At 37.2% G+C, this 27,889-nt stretch overlaps 1 protein-coding gene across 1 annotated transcript; it reads left to right on the top strand.

Moving 5' to 3' along the window:
- Positions 1-284: 284 nt before the first annotated feature.
- LOC127661129 (FERM domain-containing protein 6-like) lies at positions 285-26,330 on the top strand. The gene is made up of 14 exons (XM_052151707.1): positions 285-381; positions 14,188-14,391; positions 14,928-15,018; positions 17,325-17,404; positions 18,270-18,346; positions 19,192-19,387; positions 20,230-20,385; positions 21,315-21,380; positions 21,921-21,989; positions 22,137-22,311; positions 23,224-23,496; positions 24,433-24,564; positions 24,799-24,869; positions 24,954-26,330. The coding sequence occupies exons 2-14, from the start codon at positions 14,314-14,316 to the stop codon at positions 25,215-25,217; spliced, it is 1,728 nt and encodes a 575-aa protein (XP_052007667.1). The 5' UTR covers positions 285-381; positions 14,188-14,313; the 3' UTR covers positions 25,218-26,330.
- The last annotated feature ends 1,559 nt before the right edge of the window (positions 26,331-27,889 follow it).

Genomic DNA, 27,889 nt, shown 5'->3' with positions numbered 1-27,889 from the left:
TTGATTTAGATGTAGATCAATGTAAAGGAGGGTTCATCCATTTTCATTAATGGAGGAGGGAGGCGTGTTTATGTTTTTGAATACTACATAAACGGAGAGTTACAGTTGTCTTCACTATTACAGCTATACCTTTTATCCCTTTTGTGGATGAAAAAATGTCTCGTAGTTAAATCAGTAGGCAGCCTGCTGCTTTGTTTGTGTTTTGAAGTAAAAACAGTCCCCCCCTCTCGCAGTGAAACGTTGGTTCAGTCCCTTTTGCGGCTCTGATTCTCGCAGTAGTGAGCGCGCGCCTGAACTGTCACACTGAGTGTGTGTTTTTGTGAGGTATGCAGTAGTAAGTTACCTCAACACTAAACAAACACTTCGGACTTTAAATAAGCGGTAAGTGTTGTTTATCTTCCTCTTTTTATGGCATTTTTTTTATTCGAAAGTGTAACGCATTGGTAATAATGCTATTACTTTATGTTTTGGTTTGTTGTAGTTGTATTCAGCAGGTGGGCAGAGTGAATTACAATCATTTGAACGATAATAATAACTCTGGGATTTTCTCTTTTAAAACTGCTTGTTATTTCTGTATTTTGGACCCTCTTTTATATGGTCTTGTAATTAGTTTGAGCAAACGTTTTTCCACAATTTGCATTAATTGTTACATTGTCGAATATGCCAGAACTAATCCTAATTTGTCTTAACATCTTTACATAGAATAACAGTTTTCCCTCTTTCTAGTTGTTAAAATAGATTTTTCACTTATTCTTAACTCACTGTTGGATTTGTACAGTAGTGTGACGCTAATCCACAATATCAGATTGTATTGTTAGCTTTTCATTGGATATATTATTCTCTAGTCTTTTAAGTCTAGATATTAGCTTCATATTTGTGTATTTCCATCATTGTTACTCAAACTTTTTCTACAAAGCAAGTCTACAATTGCTTTGTCAGCCTTGAAATTTCTCTGCATGTTTCTTCATATAAGCAGTGAGCAGGTGTGCAAGAATGCTGGTCAATAGACAGGGAACTGATAGCTTAAGACCTCAAAGTAAGTAATAATTGAGTAAATTTAAACTAAGTGTAGTCCTAACTTGATGTTACGGTCAAATATTGACCTTATTGTGGGAATTGTTCTACTCAACTGTCCTGAATACTGTATGTACACATCTAAAATAAGAACTTGATTTAGAAGCTCATCAATACACTATCATGATATAATACAAAATTGAATTGACGTGTTGAATCCAAGAGGTGTACGTTACATGTGTGAACGTTACAGACAGGGAAGCAGTTGGAATTTAATTGCGGATACAACAGAGACTCACCCTCTAACAGGCCTAAACTTGAATGCACATTCAATAGTGAGAGAGGTATGACAATTCATGACAAAATGATGAGTGATCTTTTCACAGCCACTGTTGGCTGGAAAAACAGCTTTTGACTTGGCCTCTGATTCTAGTGTTTGATAAAGCAATGTGATTAACGTAAAGTAACCACAGGTGCGTTTTCCGCTAACTACACCCGTAAGGACCTCAAGTGTCTGCCGCCAGTATTGTTTGAAGATGTATTTTAATACACCTTAACCCTAGGTCTCCATTCATTTTCCTAATCTGTCAATGTCTTAAAGGGATGGTTAAACCAAAAGGGAAATGATGTCATGAATTAGGCTTCTAACTTTCATGTAAGAAAGTCACATGGGGTTTGAACAACATATGGTTGTGTAAATGATGACAGAATTTTCATTTTGGGGTGAACCATTCATTTAACAAACAAACACATGATGCAGTTTAACCTGTTACCCTGAGGCTTGTGTAAATTGATCAATAGTGTTTCTCTAGAATTGTGTTGTGGACTAGACACACGGTGTATGTAATGTTCCAGTGGAAGGAACACTCCACTGTTTGAAACAGTTTGCTGGTTGTCCTTAAAGGTGAAGTGGGTGATATCTGTGCCACAAAGAATTGCACAAAGTGGAATTGCAAACATAAAGTCTGTTTTCAAACAGGTTTCCCTAAACACTTCCCCATCTGTCATTGGCTGAGCAAAAAGATGATGCTGCCCCAAAATTCACACCAACCAATGTTACTTCACATGGCTGGTCCACATCCTCAACAAATCAGAGCACTATTTTAAAAGCACTTTGAAGGGAAATCAACCTACAAATGGCCTAGGCTACATATAGTTGTCTCTTCATATTAAGCTGGGATGGGAGATAGAATTCTATTATCCTTTACATTGCACACTTCACCTTTAAGATCTGTTCTTACTTTGAGACTTGAGTAATATGCCTTTATCTGTCCTAACTAAGTAAGTGGCTTTTCCAGTCTGAAGAAAGTACACTTGAAGATTGATTTACAGTTGTTTTTCTCAGAGCAGTGTGCATGCCTGAAAGTGGGATGTTTTCAGACAAACTTCAATGTCTCATCTAAAGAACATTTAAAGGAGCAATATGTAACATTGGCATCAAGCATTTAAAATGGGTACTGCAGCCCAAATTCAAAATATTGGAGAGAGTTGTCTCCCCTGTCCCCTCCTCCCCAGACTCAAAGCTCACGCGGGTTGCGGTTGAGGTTGAGGACACGTAACAGGAACGAGCAAATTGACAATGGCAAGCAATGAGCCTTACACTAAGTTGATCAGCTAATATATACATTTGCAATGTTTTTATTGTTTGCCAATTATAAACCAGCTCATGTGGATTTTTTTTAACTCTGTCAATGTTAGCTAGATGAAGTGCTGGCTTCCATGGCAGCACGCTGTATTTGCCTAATAGCTGGTTTCAAATCTGATAACCCAGGGTGTCAAATACTATTGGTGAGTGGGCAGTGGGTGGGATCACACAGGCCAAAACACAAACCGAAATTCCGGCCCAGAACAGACATTTCAAAGTAGAATATACTGGCTGTAGGATTGTTTTCGGAGAAGCCAGTATTTCAACTAAGCATGTTTCCTAAATCTCTGATAACATATTATGATAATTTTATGCTTTAGTACAGCAAATATATTACTTATTGCTCCTATAATGCCAAAAAATCGTATTAATCAAATCCAAGTTAAATCAAACATAATTGAAAAGACTGTTTTCAAACACGTTTCCTAAGGATTTCCTTGGGGCTATCATTGGACAGAGAGACATATAGTCCCGTCCCAGACTTATGCCATTGGTTGAGCAAATATTGCTGTGTTGGGCTGGTCAGGAATCCACCAGCCCTAGACCACTAGGGCTGCACAGTTAGGAGGGGAAAATGTGATATGCGATAAACTTGGATAATATGCAGTAATATGTGATGCGATAAACCTAGATTAATGGGTCAAAATAAAATACATTTTTAATAAACAGGATTTAAGAAAATAATTTCCAAGGGACATCATCTGTAGAATGTATTATCCAGCATTAAACAAAGGGTATAGTGTAAATTAACAATATATGATATCACTAAATAAACAAAATATGAGGAGAATAGAACATTGATATTTTTCCAGAATTTCTGTTTTCCAACTCCCCTCACTCCCACATAATCTTTTCACATATTGCTTATTTATATGTACTTACATTTTTATCTGAATAAGTAGGCCTCCTGAACAAAGTAGGGTTAACCTACAATTAATTAATTTTCTTCTTTTTTTTTTTAATAACAAATGCTTTATTTTTTTGACAGATGTTACTTTCTAGTCCCAATGCTCTTCTCCAATGAGCAAAGTAAAAACATTTTTGGGAGTTATACCAGCATCTTAAAATCCTGAACCTCTGACACAACCGTCCAAAATGTTAAGGTCCTTAAGGAAGAGTGCGCTTACCAGCCGAAAATTCGGAATCCTCCTTAGGTTTGCATTCAAAACTTGTTTTGGACAGGAAACATTTTGTACATGAAAATAATGCTTGTTTAAATATACTTATTTCAAGGATTGGATGTAAAATACCAATGGAAATAATAATAATCTCTAGACAATGTATTTAAAAAAATCGGGCGAATTGTGATTGGTGCATCCTGAACAGCCCTGAGAAAATTAAAAGGTGCCAATTGACAACAGCATGTATGCGCTGCTTCAGAAGAGGTAGGTCAATAATTTACACATGAATAATTGTACTTATTAGTTGCTATAATGAAAATGAAATCATAGTTTAAAGTTTTTTTTGTGTGGTAAAATTGCCCTAATGTTGGTCGGGACATTTCTGATTTTCGGAAAGTTAATAGGGACATGTCCATATCATCCCTACCTAAATTTGCACCTCTGGTCTCCTCTCCTCTGAAGCATTTTTGCCCTCAGATCTAGACTAGCCCAGAGCAGGGGTCTTGAGACAGGTAAGATGTAATCTGATTAATTGATTTAAAGATAAACCCCCATAAATCCCACCCAGCAGAGAGCTGTACCAATTAGGGCTATGTCGAGAAAGCCTGGTCGCTGACATAGCCTCTCTCTGGCATTACACATTTTCTGTGTTTTAAATAAACACATTTGAAAATGTTATTTCTTCTAACTAGATTCTTTATAAGATACTTTAGAAGAAGTAATGACAGCTGTAGGGTTGTGCCGATGGACGATATCATCGTCCATCGTGATGGCTGACCAACATCACGATGTAGAGCCACCATCGTGATGCCACGCCCCCTTTTGTGAGTCTTGCTAGTGTGACTCACTAATCCTAGTCTCTTCTATAGTTAACCTAAAAACTTTGCAGGGATTGCTCTGTAAATTAAATTGAGAATATAACTAATGCATATATGCTATTTTAAATACTGTAGTATATGCCAGAGACGTGACGTGTTAGTCTGTGAAAATACCGTGTCAGGCAGGCTACACAAATATTGATCTTGACATTGTTAGCTTCTTGTCTTTTTTTTACATGTCTTACACTGTACATTTAGATTAAAATATTTTATGTTGTAGGCTACAAGAAAATAGCCTTTATTAATTAATTATTAGTAGTTGTAGCGTCTCAGAAAATCTTGCTCATTTTCACATAGCTCTTGTATACACTGAAGCGGCAGTTTAAGATAAACCCAGACCAGCGAACGTCAAATAACTTTTGTCTGGTTAATACTTTTAAAGAACAGTTTCCTTGGCCATATATCCATAATGTCAAATCAAATGAAAGAAACAAGGTGAATATGAATAACACACATTTATTAAAACATAGAAGAACAACAAATAAAGAACAAGAAAACGGGAACAACACTCAGACCGAAACTCGGCATTAACATTTCAGTTACAATTAGCAGCACAATTAACTTCAGCACAGGCTACAAAATAAATTATGTTATTGAAATATTGTAAAGTATGAACTACACAAATGAACGTTTAAAAAATAATATGCAAAATCGAAGAGCTCCGCAACGGACAGAAACATGCGTAAAGAAGTCTAATATCTTTCACCAAAGACCATGTTTAAATTTCGATTTTTCTGGCCAGAAACACCAACATATCCAGCACGTGCAGGCAAGGTGGCATATTCTGCTGGATGGCGCACACGCAAGTGGTCATGAAGATTGGTCGTCTGCCCATCTTTTGCGCGGATCACACATGAGCAGATCTTGCACAAAACTTCGGACGGGTCCCTTGGCTGTCCACTCTCATCAGGTCTAAATCCAAAAAATTGCCATATAGGCGAAGTAGTCCCCTTTTTAGCAACCAACACCAACGCCATTGTATCAACTCTACGTGGAAGGAAGCTTTTTTTTTTCTTACGTGCAATATATTACAAAGCCCGGATGAGTAGGCTACTAATTAGTTGGGCTAGTAAAATAACGAAATTTTAGTTTTTCAGTAGAAAAAAAAATATCTATGTAAAGAGATATATTAAAATAAAAAGTGCTTAAAAGTGCACAACTCTTCTTAAGTGGAAGAAATATTTTTCCCCGTGCAACCTATTGGAAAGCGCGGATGAGTCAGTTGGGATAGTAAAATAACGAAATGATAGTTTTTAACTGGAAAATAGTATTTATGTAAAGAGATATATTAAAATAAAAAGTGCACAACTCTTCTTAAGTGAAAAAAAAAAAATGCTTCACGTGTCGTGCAACCTACTGATAAAGCGCCGACGAGTCATTAGTTGGGTTAGTAAAATAACGAAATTATAATTTGTCATATAAGTTTTGAAAATTATATGGAATTATATAACCCCCCCACACCCCCCGACGATATCATCGTCCATCGCGATGTTTTACTGTCAACATCGTCAACTGCCAATTTAGGGGACATCGCCCAACCCTAGACAGCTGGGGCTGTTTCTAGCAAGTTATTGGAGAAACAACGTGTGTATGAGAGAGAGAGAGACTGACTTCGTGTGTGATTACCTGCATCTTTTACAGTGATGAGCATGCTGTAACTGTTAGTTTACAATACTCCTCAGCTGTATTGTGACAGTAATCCGCTCCTAACTTGGAGTGATGCTGCCATACATGCTATCGGAATTATCCTACAAATTTTTCAGGTTCAAGTGTTTTGTTGTCGGAGAGAAAACATGAAGGACTCCAGTTCCATATTGAAAATGTACATCTTCTCCCAACTCTGAAACTTGTATCAGGTTGGCGCCATGTGCGTGCTTGATTACTTCATCTTTCACAACTCTCAGCTGTGATGTGCAGTAATGCTGAAGCTGTTAGTTTAACTCTATTTCTCAGCTATAATGTAGTAGTTATCATGGAGTGTAGTAGTTATCGAGCGATCATGGAGTAAGAGACAATTCCGGACAACTTCAAAAAACTCACTCGTCAAGTCAAGTGGTTTTTATTGTCGTTTCAACATATACAGTTAGTACAGTACACAGTGAAACGAGACAACGTTCCTCCAGGACCATGGTGCTACATAAAACAACATAGGACAAAACCCAGAACCACATGAGACTACACAGACTAAATAACATACCTATATAAAGTGCACGTGCAAACGTGATAGTACACACACTATCTTTTGACTTTAATGTCAAAGGGATGAATGAAAATTTAAACATCCTGCTGCTGTTAAACATCTGCACTGCTCTTACATGTTTGGAACGCCACAAACACAATCTTTTGGGAAACGCAGCCCTGGATGATGCGACGGCAGCCATAGTGTGCCAGTATGCTCACCACACACCAGCTATTGACATTCAAATATTACGCCTCATACATTGCATCATACACCTTAATAGAGGTATGTTCCCATACTATTGTTTTTTTTGTTTTTTTTGGAGATGCTCCCAATAAGTTAAATGACGCAATACACAGTTAACATCATATCTCATGCCTTTACTTCTAGATTGCATACATTTGCAGATGCTTTTATTCTAAGTGACTTACAGTGCATTCGTTCTTTGCTTTATGTCAGTACAGTATGTGCATTGAATCAAATACACAACCTTTTGTGTTGCTTGTACCATACTCTAAAAGGTGAGCAACAGGAAAACATTTGTCTTTTAACTGTGCCTCCATTGCCTTTTACTGCTAGAAAAACTTCACATGATTTTTCTATGTGCCATGTGGAAAATAAAACAAAATGTATGTATTAAATTAAAGAAACATGCAATCATGACATTAAAACCGTAACTGTGAAATTATTCAGTTAGGACAAAAAGCTGGATTTCCCTGAGGCTCTAGCAGTTAATAGTTGCCTAGTTTAGGTGTCTTTATCATGTGAGTTCTTGCACAGGTGTGGACTGTCATATTCGGAATTGCCCAAAGTTAACTCCACACGAGAAATATGTAATCCACGTCATAGTGGGGAGAGATTATTCTAGGGGCTTTAGGCAAAAAAACGAAATGAAATGGACCTTATGTTCAGTAACAATCATAATTGTTTTTTTTTTTTTTGTAAATATATGTTCAAAGGCTGGCAATGCCATCTCACATCCACGCTTTTCATGAAAATTAATGAGCTAATCCATAGTAGATGTTTCTAAGCTAAACTCAACAGAACAAATTAACTATCTCTGATGTAATTACTCTCTTATATGTGTGCCCCTCTCTCTTTCTGTATATGTGTAACACACCATATGAGTTTAATAGTGTTCTTGCGATTCAGATTGGATAATTTAGAGGAAAACTGGATGACAATCCAATCTTTTCTAAAGAAATGTGAGGTAAACATACAGTATGAGATTCCATAAAGTGGTCTCTAATTGCACACATATTTGGATTACAACTTCTTATGGATGTTGTTTATTGAAGCCTCCCAATGACAAAAGATGAGAGCTTACTCGCTTTAATGGACATTTTTCTTTATTACATGTTTATGTTCCTAACTCTTATTTTGATTTTACATGTCAGATGTATACTCCTGATATAAATTAAGGAATTATTCTCAATGTAGCATTTCTATCATAAAACATAGGTCTAGTATCAAAGCTGGAGATTACGCCTTTCTAATGATGTACAGTTTGTCAAGATTAAATAAGAATTGTATGAAGAATAAGTGCAGAGAATGTAAACCATACCGATCGCAATTCACGTGGAAGTTGCCGATCTTTTCTTGAGAAGGGATCAGGGCTGCACAATTAATTGAAAAACTAATCGCGATTGTTTTTGCAGCGGTTGAGTATTCTAACCAATAACTAACATGTCCATTGAGCAATGAAACGGCTATGGCCAATCAGAGACGCTTAGATTATTCCTCCATCCTATCTGTAATACAGCTGATCCTAATGCGCATGTTTTAAACCATCTGCCCAGATGCTGGCTTTATGTTCTAGCTCGGTTTGCGGTGGGACATGTAAATTAATACTGAAGAAACATCACCTGACACTTGAAAAGAATCTGTAGAACATGAACGAAAATCACTTTGTAATTGTTTTGGATTCATTGCATATCGCACCACTCACTTTATACGTAGATGTTAAATACACTGCAAATGAGCAACACGACATAACGAAAATGCTCCCGTTCTAATCAAGGCACAGACACGGTGTAAATAATTAAATTATTATGCTGATTAGACCGCTTTGTTTTTAATGAGAGCATTCACGAGAGTGCAGAACATGCAGGTCTCATACAGTGTAAACCTGCAGTGAGTGACAGCAGTCATTGTAATGGCAGAGTTTGTCCATTGCTCGATTTCAATAGGAATAAAGTAATTTAGCTTAAATTAACTGTTCATAGCATGAATAGCATATTTCAGGAATCACCGTCATTGTTATCGCGTCTGCTCTAATAAGACCCATTTGCCACGCAGCTGGTATTAGTAGATTTAACATTTTCAAGAATTTTCACAAACTCCGATAGCAAATGACTGTTTTTAATTTCCAAAGTGCAACAACTGGGGATAAAAATTATCTAACGATGATCTTACATGAACAAGATCACCATTGAAAAAGTTTGAATAATTTTTTCTCTAGCCTTTTGCTCTCGACTTGTTTTTAACAAATACCCCCTTGCTGTTTGTTGTTTGCTTTTTGTTGTTCCGTATTGTGTAGGGGACGCTTTTGTTCCTATTGATGTATATTTCTTAATTCTCCCCTATGAGAGTTTTGTATGTTTTTTCTTGTCAATACAAAAAAACACAAAGTGCCATATTATTTACTGTACGTGGACTAATAATTTAAGCAGTAATTTAGCAATAATTAAATTTATTCTATACCATAGATATCCATTTAAATATATATTTTTTGCCTTTATTACATTATTATACAATATAAAATACAATATCATATAATATAATGCTTATAAGATTATATTGAAAGAAACTGGATGCAGCTCATATCCACCATTGAAATGCTACTCTGAAGAACTGCATGGTTGCTTACTTTGTGACATCACAGTAATTTAATATTTTAATCGACATTAATAATTGTGATTACAATATCAAGGGCAATAATCGACAAATAGGATTTGCTATAATTGTGCAGCCCTAGAAGGGATAGTTCAGTAAAAGTTACGATCATGCCTCTCCTCCCCCTCTTTCATTTTTTATTTTCTGAATCCCAGATTGCTAAATTGCATGTCCTCTTCATGAAGCCTGCATCCCACTCTTACTTGAATTTGATTGTAGATAAAAGGATTGGGGCCCCCTTGGTGGGTTTTTAAAAATGTCATGGTGTACAAGCATTGCCAGTCATTGGTTTCAAGTGTCTTTGCAGTGAACTACTGTAATTGCCACCCGCGAGTGCCCCCTACCAACTTGGGGGTCCCGTAGGTACGTCTCTGATTGTGGACATATATGCCGGAGGCCAGCACCACACCATCAGAGTTTTCCTCTTTCGGGGTCACGTAGACATATCTTGTGCAATCGTGGTATAATATAATACAGCAGCATGTATTTACACCTGAATCAATAGCAGATAGCATATTTTCACTAACCTGAATGTTACACTTTTGAAAGAATTTTACATTATGCGATCACATTTCTTAACTCTCGCTGTGATTGTCATAAAAACTGCAAAGTTTATGGTGGCACATGCAAGTTCCAGTGCACAACAAAATCCATCACTGCAAATTATTAGTACAACTGGATTCCACTAAAGTGTTCAGATTCAGCGATAGAGGAAGTAATGGCTTGCGAGGCACAGACCGGCTTTTACAGCCACTAATTTTCTGATGTGGTTTAATAATTGCACATGTTATTAATGCGATTCGATTTTATTTAAATGTATTTTGCCGACTTAATTGGGTGTTAGATCAACATGTGTGAATGAGAGCATGCGAGCAATGTTTCACTACCCTGTAGGCATGTGTCTTTATCCCACAAAGTGGGAAGATGTCCTGAGACATTGGACCACTACCTGGTGTGGCTAGTGTCTGTCTTGGAATCCTCCACATTCCTTCCTATTTTTCAATATGAAGGGGTGGTTATAGCAATGCCATTTTACTACCCTGTTGGCTAGTGGGTATTGCCCTATGAGTACAATTGCATTATGGTTTACAACTCCCACAGCATCAGCTACTGACTTTTTTTTTTAAAACCTTTTTACTTTTTTTTTTTTTTTTTTTTATGTATTTGGCAGACGCTTTTATCCAAAGCAACTTACAGTGCACTTATTACAGGGACAATCCCCCCGGAGCAACCTGGAGTTAAGTGCCTTGCTCAAGGACACAATGGAGGTGGCTGTGGGGATCGGACCAACAACCTTCTGATTAACAGTTGTGTGCATTAGCCCACTGCACCACCACCACTCCGACATAGCATTGAATTTATCGACTTAAAAAGGGAACGTCTTGGTTACTGATGTAGCCTTGGTTCCCTGAAAGGAGGGAACAAGATGCAGCATAGCTTTGCCGCACTACTGATTTTTCACTGTTAAGGGACCGAGAGATGCGTTCTCCTCCCATAGTGTGGCACTGGGCTCTGGCTTATTTGCCAACTATGATGCATGCATAGAGCAGAGCACCAAGCATCACCAGCCAATCAAATTGGCGTGATGGTATAGAGTTTCTAGTTCACCGACCTGGGAGGAGCTCCCACAGCATCAGCTATTTACACAGCGTCTCTTTCCCTCCTAACAGGGAACCAAGGTTACATCAGTAACCGAGAAAAGGAATAGCATAATTTGTTTGCATCTAATGCAATGATAATTTCATGCATTTTTAAGTGACCGCTGTATAGCAAGAATTCCCATTGTAGAATGGGTGATAAAATATACAGATTAAATGTTTTTGCCAGGGTTAGTTTTGTATAAACAAGACAGCGTTGTCCTGGTTTTTCAGTTCATTGTAAACACAGAGCAGGTGAAATTTGCCAATTAATGTGAGGAATGCACCTGTGCATTGTAATGTTTTCACAGGTGAGGTTATCTACAGGTGAAACTCGAAAAATTAGAATATCGTGCAAAAGTTCATTAATTTCAGTAATTCAACTTAAAAGGTGAAACTAATATATTATATAGACTCATTACAAGCAAAGTAAGATATTTCAAGCCTTTATTTGATATAATTTTGATGATTATGGCTTACAGCTTATGAAAACCCCAAATTCAGAATCTCAGAAAATTAGAATATTGTGAAAAGGTTCAGTATTGTAGGCTCAAAGTGTCACACTCTAATCAGCTAAACACCTGCAAAGGGTTCCTGAGCCTTTAAATGGTCTCTCAGTCTGGTTCAGTTGAATTCACAATCATGGGGAAGACTGCTGACCTGACAGTTGTGCAGAAAACCATCATTGACACCCTCCACAAGGAGGGAAAGCCTCAAAAGGTAATTGCAAAAGAAGTTGGATGTTCTCAAAGTGCTGTATCAAAGCACATTAATAGAAAGTTAAGTGGAAGGGAAAAGTGTGGAAGAAAAAGGTGCACAAGCAGCAGGGATGACCGTAGCCTGGAGAGGATTGTCAGGAAAAGGCCATTCAAATGTGTGGGGAGCTTCACAAGGAGTGGACTGAGGCTGGAGTTACTGCATCAAGAGCCACCACACACAGACGGGTCCTGGACATGGGCTTCAAATGTCAAACGTCTTACCTGGGCTAAAGAAAAAAAGAACTGGTCTGTTGCTCAGTGGTCCAAAGTCCTCTTTTCTGATGAGAGCAAATTTTGCATCTCATTTGGAAACCAAGGTCCCAGAGTCTGGAGGAAGAATGGAGAGGCACACAATCCAAGATGCTTGAAGTCCAGTGTGAAGTTTCCACAGTCTGTGTTGGTTTGGGGAGCCATGTCATCGGCTGGTGTTGGTCCACTGTGCTTTATTAAATCCAGAGTCAACGCAGCCGTCTACCGGGACATTTTAGAGCACTTCATGCTTCCTTCAGCAGACAAGCTTTATGGAGATGCTGACTTCATTTTCCAGCAGGACTTGGCACCTGCCCACACTGCCAAAAGTACCAAAACCTGGTTCAATGACCATGGTATTACTGTGCTTGATTGGCCAGCAAACTCACCTGACCTGAACCCCATAGAGAATCTATGGGGCATTGCCAAGAGAAAGATGAGAGACATGAGACCAAACAATGCAGAAGAGCTGAAGGCCGCTATTGAAGCATCTTGGTCTTCCATAACACCTCAGCAGTGCCACAGGCTGATACCATCCATGCCACGCCGCATTGAGGCAGTAATTAATGCAAAAGGGGCCCAAACCAAGTACTGAGTACATATGCATGATTATACTTTTCAGAGGGCCGACATTTCTGTATTTAAAATCCTTTTTTTTTATTGATTTCATGTAATATTCTAATTTTCTGAGATTCTGAATTTGGGGTTTTCATAAGCTGTAAGCCATAATCATCAAAATTATATCAAATAAAGGCTTGAAATATCTTACTTTGCTTGTAATGAGTCTATATAATATATTAGTTTCACCTTTTAAGTTGAATTACTGAAATTAATGAACTTTTGCACGATATTCTAATTTTTCGAGTTTCACCTGTACACTGTGGAGCTCAATACTCTAGGAAACCCAAAGTTCCACAAACATGTTTAACACTGCCCAATAATCTAAACAACACGATCTACAAGACAGGTTGTTTACAAGGTTAGTGTTAATTTAACAATTATATAATCACATGTTTATATAATCTGGCTGTGCTTAAAGGATTGTGCAATATAATCAGCTTTTATTGCATGTCTGAATGCATGAAATATGAGTGCCAGATAAAACCTCATATTCCAGCTCAGATTTAATCAGCAGTTTTGTATTCTGGACATTTTAATTGTCACTCTTTTCCTTTTGTTTAGCAATCACCATGTGATGGAGAGCATGCAAGTCGGTTTCCATCACAGGATTTTACATTGTTCAAAGAACTTACTTATTGTTTTACTTGCCAATTTTCAATATTTATTGGGGTTTTATTGTGCAAATGTTTTATCAGTCCTATTCATTGGTTTTGATTTTAACTCTCATTTGAACTCATTCTTATGTATTTATTCAAAGAGTTTGTATTTAAGAATAAGGAGGTGAGGGTCATTTTATTTAAAATAATGGTTTGTTCCAATTAGCAAAGGAGGAAAATTGTGTATTTAAACCAGCTGCCACTAGGGGAAAGAAAGTTGGACGACAAGTGTTTGAGCACATGGACAAGATTATACCAGCACTGCTTGAGTGCAAATATTCTCAAACCTCCATTGTTTACAGAGGGAAGTAGGTACTGCTCTTAGGACCAGAAACAGGTCTAGATTTTAGACTGTTTTTTTTTTTATTTTGTAATGTGATTTATTTATTTGCACATTTTGCACCTCTGACGCAATAAACATCCTTTTTGGAACGCCATTCCTTCTCTCTGGTGTGATTCTCCTTGTGACTGCTCTGGTCCCTATCACACACCACTAAAAATATAAAAATCTAGTTTGTTTGTGTTCTTTTGCAGATAATAAAAATGAAGGGGCCAATAGCTGTGAACAAAGCATCTTGAGGAATAGGTGGAAGTAAGGAGAGGCCAGTGTGAGTGTGTGATTTATGTGTGCATGTGTGTGTGGATGAACTTCTATAGGCCATGTCTGGTCCAACCAAACCTGAGAGGAAAGTGTGTGTCCTGCTTCCTACCAAGGAGACGCTAGACATCACAGTGGGGGTAAATATTCAGCACTTGTAGCATTTCTTAATTTGATTTGTACTGTGGCTGCTGACATTTTGCTAATGTGTTATTCCAATGTGTATATATTTTCTGTCATTGACAGATGAGCTAAACATTTTCGTAAAGAAATAAGCTATAAGAGGCTGTGTGTTACAGTGATTTTTACCACAAGTAAGGGGCCGTTCACACTAAATGCATTGTTGCATCTTTCTGTGCTGTTTTTCAATAATGTTTCTATGTAAATGCAGCTAAGTAATGCAGCAACTTGGCACATTAAAAAGACTCAATTATATCACTTAACAAGTGCAGTTTTCATTCCTGTGTTGATATTTCCTTTTGAAACAAGAAGTTGGGGTGAGACATGCATAAATAGACTAAAAGCCAATTTGTATAGAATGTGTGGTCACGTGTACAATTATTTGCATTTTACAAAGGCTTCAAACATGGTTTAGATTCAGATTTTAGAGTTGGAACTATCTGTTTGATAATAATGCTTTTTTGTTCAATTTGTTCTTTTTTCCTTGTCTTCCCAGGTGAAAGCAACAGGACAAGAAGTGTTTCAACGTGTTTGTGAGCTTCTCAGAGTTAGAGAACTGCACTACTTTGGATTAACTTTAGTCAAAGGTAAGGATTGATTCTTCCAATTATGTTCATCTTAAAAACTTGGAATTTGTAATCACAGCTGAATGACATATCGGGACATTTTATTTTCTTTCAATGAAGGCTTTCACACCTAATTAGCCATGTTTAAATAACATACCTGAAGGACAGGGTTAATTGGGCAAAAGCCCAACAACATTCAAAACATTCCTAGGGAAATAGAAAGTAAATCCGTTTTAAACCGACATTGCCCAGTTCTTTAGCAATTATGATCAGCCACATTCCATTCAGATGAGAAAAGTATGAGTGTTCGTTCATTTGGTCTCCTTTTGCTCTCTTTTCAATGCTTCTCTGCCTCATTACAGCTTCTTCTCTTGAATACCTTTTGCCATTTTGTGTTACTTGCCTTTTGGACAAGAGCTTCTTTGTTTTTGTGTATTTAGGGTGATCCTTGAGGCCTTGAATTGAGCTATATTAACTTTGTTAAGCCTGGAATTTATCATGATTCACCACTTCAGGAAAGAGAGGCAAAGGGAGAGAGCAATAGATATTGGCTGAGTGTTTAGCAGGGTCACAACCCTCTTCTGATTAACCTGAGCAGGAGAGGTGAGTCAGAGAGTGTGAGTAATTTAGTGAGGGAGTTAGTGATGTGAAGACTGCTGTGATTAAGGATGGATTAACTGAACATCAGAGATGGATTTAGTGTGAACTTGCTTGTAAAAAACAGGGAGATCTCCAGGCCATAAATTAACTAGAGCTCTGGGCAAAATTGCTATCAAAACTTATTAAATGCTCCAGATATTTTTAAATGGAGGGTGGGGGCATTTGTATTCAAAGTTAATTGTTTAGATTGAGAATTTATTTAAATTAATTGATTTGAAGTATTTGACTAAACGGGCGACATGCAATGCTTTTTATAGGGTCAATGGGTAAATATTGCCCCTTACTAAAAAAGTTAATTTCAGACACTGATGATTTCTTAGTATTTGTAGGTATTCTGACATGAAGTGTTCTTGTATTTTTGAATCTCAATTTATCAGTAAAAGAGACCTTTTTATTAAATTAAATACTTTTTTTTAATTGCAAATTTATTTATGAAATACATATGGAAATAATAAAAGTAATGCTCATTACATGGGGGAATTTAAATCTTATCAAAGCTCCTCAATATTACGGCATAACATTAACATGTTTTTTGTGTATGTGTGTAAGTGTGTGTTTGTGCTGTCACAATTGTTCCAACCAGACTTTAAAAATAACTAAGAACGGGTCCTGGGTAGCTCAGCGAGTGTTGACGCTGACCACCACCCATGGAGTCGCGAGTTTCAATACAGGGTGTGCTGAGTGGCTCCAGCCAGGTATCCTAAGCAACCAAATTGGCCCAGTTGCTAGGGAGGGTAGAGTCACATGGGGTAACCTCCTCATGATCTCGATTAGTGGTTCTCGCTCTAAATGGGGTGTGTGGTAAATTGTGCGTGGATCACATAGAGTAGCATGAGCCTCCAAATGCGGAGTCTCCGCGGTGTCATGCACAATGAGCCACGTGATAAGATGCGCACAGATTGACTGTCTCAGAAGCAGAGGCAACTGAGCCTTGTCCTGCACCTCCCGGATTGAGGTGAGAAACCGCGCCACCATGAGGACCTACTAAGTAGTGGGAATTGAGCATTCCAAATTGGGAGAAAACACAAAGAACAGAATAAAACTGTTAAATAGTTAACAGCATGACATTTTATACAATAAAATGAACATAATTCAAATTCTATAACATTAATGGATTCGTAAACATTTGTTCGTCAAGTTATTTTACATAAATGTTTACACTTTAGAAGCTATCAATATGTAGGCTATATGATATTATATATTTCAGTATCTATCCAAACATGCAAAAATGTATGTGTGCTAGAACTACACTTTATGTACGAATGCAATTCGTAAAGGATATAAATCACTTTGATTTTGAAAGAGTGCTAGAAATGCCATTTCTGGGAAGTAACATGTTGATTCTGATCTTGCACAACCTCCCTTTTATTGTTGGAAGTGTTTACATGATTTACTAAAAGCGACAGAATTCTTTTGCAATCGTGAATGCTCTGGCATGAGACGGCTAGTTTTTACTGGGATAAGTTTTGTCTGGGGCTCTAGCATACCGCTCTCTGCGTTCACCAATGGCTGAACGACTCTTTTCATTCCAGCCTGTCTCTTTAACTGAGGTCATTGTTGGGTAGATTTCATGCATGAATTCATTATGCCATTGTTTGCTGTGTGTGAGCATTCACTACATGTAGAAAATAAGCTTGATTCCTATGTGTCTTTTCTGGGTTATTTAGACAATGAGCACATCTTTCTGGACTTGGAAGAGAAACTTTGCAAGTACTTCCCCAAGGAATGGAAACAGGACTATGGGAAGGTGAGCCCAATGCAATCCTTCATCATCAGCTCCTAAACAATAGTTCTTTACAGTGTTCTCTAGAATTCACTCCCTTGTTTCACATGAATTTAGTAGTGCTTGTCTAAGCTCAGTTACACCCATAATGTATATCACTAAAAAAAGAACCAAAGAGTATCATGGGATTACCATGCTTTTTGGACATAGTACCATGGCAATACCATGTGTTTTTATCATGGTAGTACCATGGTGTTCTTTAAAGTACATTGTAAAGAGCATGTTACATAATCATTTAGTACCATGGTATATAGTTATGTCATTTATTACTACAAAAAAGTACCAAAAATAACATTGTTTTTGACATTGTACAATGGCATTACCACAGTTTTTATCATGGTAATACCATGGTATTCTTTGAATTATGGTAGCATGGTAATACCATGGTTCTTTGTTTTTATCATGGAGTTACATTGGAAGTACTATGTAAATATCTTGGCACATGAGTATGATATTCAATCAGTACAAAAGTTTTATACAGTAATATACTATATACAATTTTACAACTCGATATACCATAATGGTACAGTCGCAGTCCATTTTTTATAGTAGATGTCCTGAATAGTAGATTTAAAACCAATAATGTAAAATTTGGTTAGACAGTGGTTTCATTTTTATATAGTGATGCATTGTATTTATTTACACATATTTATCAACAGCAATGTAAGCTGATACGTTCATTTAAGTATCTAAGCTTCTTGTGATCAGCAAGGTGGTTGAAGTATGACAGTAAAGATAAACATTAGTGGGCCGGTCAGGATGTGGGAGTGGCTTCATAATTAGGGGGTTGCCACAGTAACCTGGTCAAGCCTGTTCTTTTTCTCGGCAGGGGTCACAGAGGAGGTCAATCCCCCCACTGCTCTGTCTCAAGGTTCAGTACTATGTGGAGAATGGCCGGCTCATCCGGTAAGACACAGGCCAGAGATTCCTGAACGTTTAAAGGAAAGAACCCTCTCCTTGGCCTCTTTCCTTCATTAGTTTTAATCCACCGAGTGGATGAGGCCGGTTTAAGTGGGCCTGTGATCTTGTTTTTTTATCCGGTCTGTCTCTGAAAGCTTTTTTTTAATTAGGTAGAGGATCTGTCCCCCTCTCATCTGTGTTGTGTAATTGAAAACTGCTCATAGTGAAACTCAACTTAGTTTCAAATTTCCTTTAAAAGCGAAAATAAAAAGATAATGTGGAGGATTTTGATGAAACATAATAAGCCATATCTTGCACAATTTTTTGTTGTTGTCATATTTCGTCTGGGTCTTGCAGGTTTATATTAAAGGAATATTTCAAAATGATAATATCCAACAAAAATGAAAATTCTGTCTTCATTTACTCATCATCATGTCCTTCCAAACTGGTACCTTTCCTACTCTACATTAAACAGTTTTGATGCCTGATTTAACTTAAACATATATTTTCTCTAAGTATGAACGATATCTTTTTAGTTTAAAAACAGACAAAAACATTAACATTTATTTATAATATATCTGTCATCATATCAGTTATTGGCCTTAACAAAAATAATCACCATTTAGCCATTGATAACCCCTAGACGTTAACCCCAACCCTAAGAATTCACTTGATTGAAAGCACTGTTTGTACTTCAGACATGTATAATACCTCAAATCATGTGGCTTGTTGAGACAACAAGTGTGCTATTATTTTTATTAGCAATCAGACTTTTCTTGAGAAAATGTAAAAATCTAGTTTGCTATCATCATAATATCACTCTTTATCTCTTTCTCTATGATGTGGGACAGCGAGCGCAAAGCGAGGAAACTGTACTACTATGATCTGCGGGAACGTGTCCTGCGCTCCGAATGCAGACAGAAGGAGGAAGTGTATTTCCAACTGGCAGGATACGCCTTACAGGCAGATTGCTCTGACCACCCTCCAGAGGGCCACAGTCAGGGACACACTGTTTATTTCCAAGCCAAAGAATACTTTCCTCCCTGGGTAAAGCTTCATTAGAGTGTACAAAGGACAGTCATATGCATTTGCATCTAAACAGGCATTTCTTAAATTGTTTTTAATCATAAGTTTTGGTTCAAGTTGTCGTTGTTGAAAACACAAGTATTGATGGTCACCATCGTATATTTTGGATGTTGGTCCCCAACAATTGTCTCCCCACCAGGCCTCTTGAAGCAATAGTTGAAAGTTTTTGTTTGATTTTATTTATTTATTTTTTTACCAAAAATTAGACATTTGTCATTGTTTAATAATTATCATGTTTTCCAAACATGATTTTCTTCTGTGAAACACAAAAGGTGAAATTTTAACCTTAAAAAAGACAAGAACATGTAGGTACCTCGGAAAATGTATTTATTGCTATTTTCTAACACACTACAGCCCACATAATACATTTTTCCCACTAAATTATTGCTTTTATTCAAAATGTTAAAGCTTGTGGAAATCATGAAAATAACATGGAAAAGATAGGAACATTTTCCTTGAGGTCAGCTGCCTTCTCAAAAAATGCTGCTATGCTTCTTTTAGATACAGATTGTCAGTTGATGCCAGATTTTACATACAAAGTCACATGCTCTCAGTATTTGCATGGACCCCCTTTTCAATATTTTTCCACAAAATGTGGTCCTTTTCCCAGCATTATAAAATGTTTATGTGCTCCAGTATAAAAAACCTTTTGGGGGTTAATGAATAACTACCATTAACCAGCCTGGACCAGCACAGAAATACATGATGGTCTATTTAGCAGGAGTTTAATTAAAATGTGATTTAAAAGTGAAATTATGCATGGTAAGCACCCACATGCTTGACCCGTGTCTGCTCTCTTATAGATAATTGCGAAGCGAGGCCTTGATTACCTGCTGTGCCACGGGCCCAAGGTTCATAAAGAGTTGTGGGGGATGTCCTCTCGTGACGCTATCCTGCTCTTCATCAGAGAATCTTGCCGTCTGGAGGATGTCCCAGTCACCTTTTATCGCCTACAGAAGGTCAGAGGTCACACATACTACTGTTATCAGTGGGTCAAGACATTCTCAGCTGTGAAATGTTGGGAGTATTTGGAAAATATGTCCATCAAAGTGGAAGTTAAAATTGAACTGTTTAATTTCTGCATCACTAGAGGCACCAAATTGAATCGCAATTAGTTTTTTGATTGACCCGACTGGCTCAACCAATGGCATGAGTTTGGGACTGGATGACCTGTTTGTGCTGCTAGTGGAATGGAAAATGTTTTATTCTGTCATAATTTACTCACCCTCATGCCATTCCAAACTTTTTTAATGAATATACTGTTCTGTCTTTTCAATACAATAGCAGTTGATAGTGACACACTTAAAATCTTATAAAAGTACCCAAAAGGGGGGGGTTGGGTAGCTCAGAGAGTAAAGATGCTGACTATCACCCCTGGAGTCGTGGGTTCGAATCCAGCCAGGCCTCCTCAGCAACCAAATTGGCCTGGTTGCTAGGGAGGGTAGAGTCACATGGGGCAACCTCCTTGTGGTGAGTTGTGCATGGATGCCGCGGAGAATAGCATGAAACCTCCACACGCACTATGCCTCTGTGGTAATGTGCTCAACAAGCCACGTGATAAGATGTGCGGATTGACGTCTCAGATGCAGAGGCAACTGAGATTCATCCTCCACCACCCGGATTGAAAAGACAGATGGTTATATCTATTAAAACATCTCCTTTTGTGTTCCACAAGTCATATGGGTTTGCAATGATGTGAGGGTGAGTAAATACATTTTGAGTTAACCATTTGTTTAAAGCTCACATTGTGGAAATACAGTACTGTTCATTTAATTTGAGCCAACCTCAACCTGTCCCAGATTAACTGCTTCTGCAATAAACATACTATCAATAAAACCATCTTTAATGATGGTTTTATTTAGTGTCTAATAATGTGTATTTCCTGCAGAACAAGAGAGAAGAGAAAGGTTCAGCACTTCTTGGACTCACACTCAGAGGAATGCAAGTCTATCAGGTGCATGTTTGTGAACACATGAAGAGTGAATATTGTTACAAAGAAAAGAATGTTGTGCCCTTTTCTGTGGATTGTTCAGTGATTCAGTGAAGTCCTGTGGTTTCTCTTTGACCCTGTGCCAATCACCATGATGGAGCTCTCCAGATAGGTCTGACTGGAATGCATATATTAGATGCTTCAGTCCATAAACAGGGATTTGGAGTGCATGCCTTTCTATGGCCTTGAGTCCTCTGATCTGTCTGTTAAAGCATCTGGGGCCGGATTTAACTATGGGCCCAGTGTTTAAGAGATCAAAGAGCCAGTGTGTTGAGGCTCTGACCCGAACCTTAAATAGGCTCCTTTCTACTTTGGGGGAAAAAAAAAACAAAAAAAAACAGGATTTATATTTTACTCCTTTCTCACAGTGCCAAATAATCTTATTACAAATGATCAAATAAGTAAAACTTATATTTAGTTTGAAGTGAGGTTTGTGAACAGTGTTAAGCAGTTTTACATGACTGATTAGATTGTTTGTTTATTTTATTTTTCTGTTATTTGCAGGAGGTGAACAATGTGCGTGATCTGCTCTATGACTTCCCTTGGTTTCATGTGGGACGACTCACCTTTCTGGTATATTTCATGTTACTACTTGTTCGTTTTACTTCCTCCCTGTTTGTCCCTCATTACAAGAGGATTTTGGGATGGTTTATATGAACTTTGAAATGTTACAGTTGTGGTGCCTTACCAAATCAAAGTTATCAAATCTACTCTGCTCAGGGGAAGAAATTTGAGATACAGCCCGATGGTTTGCCCTCAGCAAGGAAGTTGGTGTATTACACAGGTTCGGCTTTCCGATCTCATCATCTTCTGCTGCACCTGAGTTCCTGTCACCGGCTATACCTCAGCCTGCAACCTGCACTCAAGCACCTGTGCAAGCTCGAGGAGACAGAGGGTGTGTGTTGACATGGTTTTCATCATCTTCAGGCCCTTCATACTCTGATTTCTGATTCTATGATTTTATTTTTATTTCAATTCAGTGGAGGCCACAAAAATAGATCAGGTTTTTCATCTCAAAAAGAAGAAAAAAAGAAATTGTAATGTTTATTTTTAAGACCTTAAGATTTGCACTGTGACATTATTATAATGACAATTAAGTACCCTCCCAAATTCCCATTAAGGTGATTTATATTCTCATTACTGTAATAGATAAAAATACTAAATACAATTATTTTTTCATTTGAAATCTACATAAATTAAAGTCAGTACAACAAATACTGGCATAACATATAAGTACTTTAAAATTAAAATAATATATCGCAATTTCTTCACATTTCAGTAATGAGAATGAGATCTTTTTGCATTACGGTAATGAGAATCTGGGGTGGGGTGGGGGTGTATGCTTAATTGTCATGAAAATACTGTCACAATGCAAAATATCTTAATGGTCCTAAAAATATGTTTAATTTTCTTTTAAGTAAAGTATAATATATATATATATATATATATATATATATATATATATATATCTTTTTTTTTTTTTTTTTTTTTTGCCTATGAGGTGAAATGTGACCTGGACATACAGTACTGTGCAAACTTTTTAGGCACTTGTGAAAAATCTTGCATAGTGAGAAAGTCCAGTAAACATAAAAAAAATATTTTGTGTGACCATCTTTGACTTTAAAACAGCACCAATTTTTCTAGGTACACACTGACAAAGTTTTTTTTGGTTGTGGGCAGATAGGATGTTCCGAGCTTCTTGGAGAATTCGCCACAGTTCTTCTATCTATTTAGGCTGTGGACTCTCTCACTCTCTCTCTCTGTTTTCTTCTCTCTCATCTCTCAATTTCTCCATGTCTGTATTCAGAGAAGAAGAGGTACCGTGAATCATACATCAGTGATGAGCTGGATCTGGATCAGCCCTGCAGTGAGGGCAGCCCCCCTCTGTCCCGACACTCCACCAGCAGTTCTGGCATCGAGGCAGACACCAGGCAACACAGCGTCTCCATAGAGATTGTCTCCATGGAGGAGAAAGAGAAGTCCTTCATCTCTGCTGTCAGTCACGACTCCTCACACACCTCTGGCATAGAGGCGAGCAGCAAAACCCAAACAGATGTTCAAGTTGAGTGGCGGGAAGGAGGTGAGGACCACATAACTTCAGTGCTACCTAAAACTATAGCTCTAGGTTATGCAAACACATGCCAGTCTTCACCATTGTGTTTCCATTTGTTTGTTAGCCTAGTGAGCTCCCTTGCTGTCTACTGTCCACATAGGCAGCTACCTTCAAAGGCAGCACCCTAACCTAAGTGACCGATTTGAAAAGCTCTCCATAGATATCATTCTTTATTATTGACTGTATTAATATACATTCTTGGTCTTATTGTTTAAGAAACGGTGCATGTTATTCCAAAGAAAGGAAAATGTTGTGGAGTGGTGTAGTGGTCTAAGCACATAACTGGCAATCTGGTAATCAGAAGGATGCTGGTTCAAGCCCCACAGCCACCACCATTGTGTCCTTGAGCAAGACACTTAACTCCAGGTTGCTCCAGGGGGATTGTCCCTGGGCACTGTAAGTCGCTTTGGATAAAAGCGTCTACCAAATGCATAAATGTAAATGTAATAGAGATTTTGTATTGGATAGGACCATAGTAAAATTTTTATGAAGACATTAAAAGTTGCACAACAATATTTTTATTTTAGAGCCACATTCCGTTATTTCACACATAGTTTAAAAACTATGTGGCAACAATATAAATTGTCACTCTTTACAAAAAATGTTCATGCTTTACTGATAGCTGGGCATTGCTGGGATTCCTCATATGCACTGGAATAGCTGAAGAGTGTGGAAAGTTTTTTTTTTTTTAAGTTATGTAGTCTATTTGCAAGACTCACTTGACTTGCAAATCCTTGTCCTCATTCTCTTCACGTTCACATATCTGACTGTAAGAGACAATTTCCGAATCTTTTGTCATGACAATCTAGATCTGATTATGCAGAGATTAACCCATAATTCATTATTAAGCAGAGACTAACCTATAATGGACAGCTTGATCAATGTGATGAATACTGATTCTAGATATGCAGGAAATAGTGAAGGAGCCTGGGGAGCTCTCTGTAGACGACCCTGAGGATATCTTGCGATTGGCTGAAATAATGGGGCGGGTGTCTGTCAACTGTCCTGCCATCCAACCAGATGTTGAATCTAAAGGTGATTAATCAAAAACATAATGATTATTATTGGTGCTGCTCGAGAATGTTGCTCATAATTGGGGTTACAGATTTTCAAAATGTAACTTATCCTACACTGTTTGCGCTACAGGTTTGCAAATGTATTTACTCTTTGAGAAAACTTGGACTTGAATCCAAATTTTGTTTGCACAGATTAATACATTTTCATTCTTAATTGCCTTACGAGTCTGTTTACTCTAATGTCTGTTTACAGGTCTTCAAATTAGTTCAGTGCAATTGGGCAATGACCAAATGGACCTTTGTATTACAGACAGCATGAAAGAGGTTTGCCATCTACTCCGTTTTGTCCAATCTTTCCCCTCTGCATTCATTCGCCATCTCACCAGTTGCTCTAATCACTCTTTTCAGGTTTCGATTCGGAAGGCCCGTAACCCTGCTGACCGCCAGAGCCTCAGCCTGGACAACGTGCAACAGTTCTCCCCTCTTCTCCCAATAGGAATAGCATCAGTTCCAGACACCTCCCACAGCTACACATTCGGGCTCCCGCACTCCCTAGGTTGTTCTCCGACCAGTTCCTTTCCAGACAAACCTTTATTTTATGGCCGGCGCTCCACAAACTGCTTGTCTCTTAACATGCTGGAGGATAACCAGCCATTGGAGCTTCTCCTTTAAGAAATCAAGAGAAAGAGACTGCTGTTCATCTCATTAAGACAAACTATATATATTTTTCTGATGTTAAAATACTTCCGGCTAGCCAAACTTAATATGTAGGGACAACCATAGTAAGTAAGCCAGTAAGTTGATTTCCCTTAAAAATGTAAACACTGGCTATGTGGCACTTTCAAAACATTGCTCTGTTTGTTTGAGCATTCCAGTCAGCCCAACACAGTTACTTTGGCTCAATCAGTGGGGCAAGTTTGGGGCGGGACTATCTGTTTTCTCGACCAATGGAGGTGTGTTCGGGAAACCTATTGGAAAACAATCATAATTTTTGCCATTCAGTTTGGTGGCGCTAGTAGCGATGAAATAACACTTCAGCTTTAAATGTGTTTCTACACTTTTGGCTACAAGATAATGTGAACATTTGTGGGCTGTTTTACAGATATACAACATTTCTAGATTTTGAATTTTATGGACAAATTTTCCTACAGAACTTTGTGTGGATAGTCTTACAAGGACAAAGACATTTATTGACAAGCGAATACATCTCTTCTATGTAAATCCTTTTGAATTTTTGTTCTAACTAGGCAGAATGAGTGACTGGGCATTTTGTAATTTCATTTGTGTCTTTCTTTCCAAATTTTCCATATACTTTTTGAGAATTCTGCAGCTCAGTGGTTAAATCTATAATGTGACACTATAAGATTTAATTTTTCAGTCTTTGGATTTTTGGTCATGATAATATTGTTGAAATTGAACATGCATCTCCACATCTCCTATTTCAAATAATCATTGTGTTTTAGACAATACTCATGTTACGTGATGAAGCTCGTGTGAACCCACATAAAACAGAAATCATGATTTTAAAATCATGAAGAGTGCCAAAAGGTCAAACTGAACACTTCCACTTGTTCTTTTTTATTATTATTACTAAGATTTGCAAGGTTTATATAATATCACATTTATTCTGTTGTCCTACATGCTACACAAGTAATCTACGCATTGTAAACGCACATCATATTAAAAGCATGTCCTTATACACATTCCTTTCAATGAAAGGAAAACATAGAATGAATAGTATGAATAAACATAGCTAGAATCTGTCACTCTCTGGCGTCTTTAAATTGAATAATAAGATATTTAAAGTTGTAGAACATTACAACCCATCCAGCATACTGGAGATATATATATATACAGATGGTAACATGTTGTCAAGCCAGCTTCTGGGTTTTATACACAACACATAGAACATATTGATTTCTAATTTGTGGAAGGACTTTTGTGGTCAGTTTAGAAATTAATTCTTAAATGGCAGCTTGTGAGCATGACACTGCACATGCCTGACACTGGGTGAGAAGTAGGGTTTTTATCTACAATTTCTATCTAAAATCACTCTGCACATATATCATAATAGAATGTTACTGTTATGAGGAAATAGCAGAAATGTATATTTTGCATCCAATAATTGTGTTAAAATGTACATGGATACACATAAAATAGATTTTTTTTGGTTAGTATTTTATAATAAAGTTTCCATATTACACATTTATGGAAGCCCATTTCTAAAAGAAAAAAAAAAAGGTAAATTAGAATTAGAGATGCCTAGTCATATCTGTGAGATAAAGAGTCATAATTATTAGATTAAAAGTCATAATTTTGAGATTAAAAGTAATAATTATTACATTTACTAATTTGGCAGACACTTCTATCCAAAACGACTCAAAAAGACATAATTATTATAGAAAAAGTCAATATGAGATAGCGTCATAATTGAGATACTAAATCATAATAATGACAAAATGTATGTGATACTAAGGAACGAATGATGATGAAGGAAATGGAATAATTATGAGATAAAAAGTCTAATAATTTTATATCATATTCTAAATATCACAATTATGACTTTCAATCTTTTAATTTTATAATAATTTAGAAATTTGATCTCATAATTATGATATAGCCTCCTATTTCAACATTTTGACTTTTATGTCATAATTGACTTCATAAGTTTTGTTCATAATTGACTACGTGGTTTTTACGTATCTCATAATTTTTACTTTGTATCTCTACTTATGACTTTATCTCATAATTATGACTTTAATTTCAAAATTAAAACTGTTAAAATCTCAAATTATGTGAATTTATCTCGTAATTGTGATTTTGCATTTCATAATTATGACTTACCAAAGCACTATTTTTTTTTTCCTCCCATATGGCAGAAACAGGCTTCCATAAATATTGCAATATGACTGACAATAACAATATTTTAGCTGCTCCAGGAAATATTTACACATTAAATACTTGTTGTTCATTAGTATTACCCAGTTATTTATTATTAATGCATATAGAAATTGTCACGCGCCACAGAAATAGTAGGAAGGTGGCAACAAGACGGAATGTCATGCGGTAACTGTTACTTTTCTCAACGCTTGTTTGCGTGGGCCAATCACCATCGTTTGTGACTACGAATACGGTACGTAATCTTATAGAAATTGCTAGGCCGGATTTCTTTTTAATTTCATTTAAGAATTATTTAAAATAAACCTCTTTAAAAGATCGCATTTTTTAGTCTTCAAATATCCCCAAATAAATAAAAAACTTCTGGAGGTTTGAATGCGTGTGACTGGGGAATTCACCTTTCGGAGCATCAATGCGCCCCCTGGAGGCACGGAAGTTGCTCAAAC

This window comes from Xyrauchen texanus, chromosome 20 (assembly GCF_025860055.1).
Source record: "Xyrauchen texanus isolate HMW12.3.18 chromosome 20, RBS_HiC_50CHRs, whole genome shotgun sequence".
Lineage (NCBI taxonomy): Eukaryota > Metazoa > Chordata > Actinopteri > Cypriniformes > Catostomidae > Xyrauchen > Xyrauchen texanus.
Note: the sequence above shows the minus strand (reverse complement) of the source record. Positions and strands in the feature narration are given on the sequence as shown.

What these genes read in the sequence shown, in the direction of transcription:
- LOC127661129 (XM_052151707.1), top strand. Translation starts at nt 14,314, where the DNA reads ATGTCTGGTCCAACCAAACCTGAGAGGAAAGTGTGTGTCCTGCTTCCT. An exon ending in TGGGACGACTCACCTTTCTG is followed by an intron (nt 21,990 to 22,136) that starts GTATATTTCATG and finishes TACTCTGCTCAG; the next exon opens with GGGAAGAAATTTGAGATACA. An exon ending in CAAGCTCGAGGAGACAGAGG is followed by an intron (nt 22,312 to 23,223) that starts GTGTGTGTTGAC and finishes GTCTGTATTCAG; the next exon opens with AGAAGAAGAGGTACCGTGAA.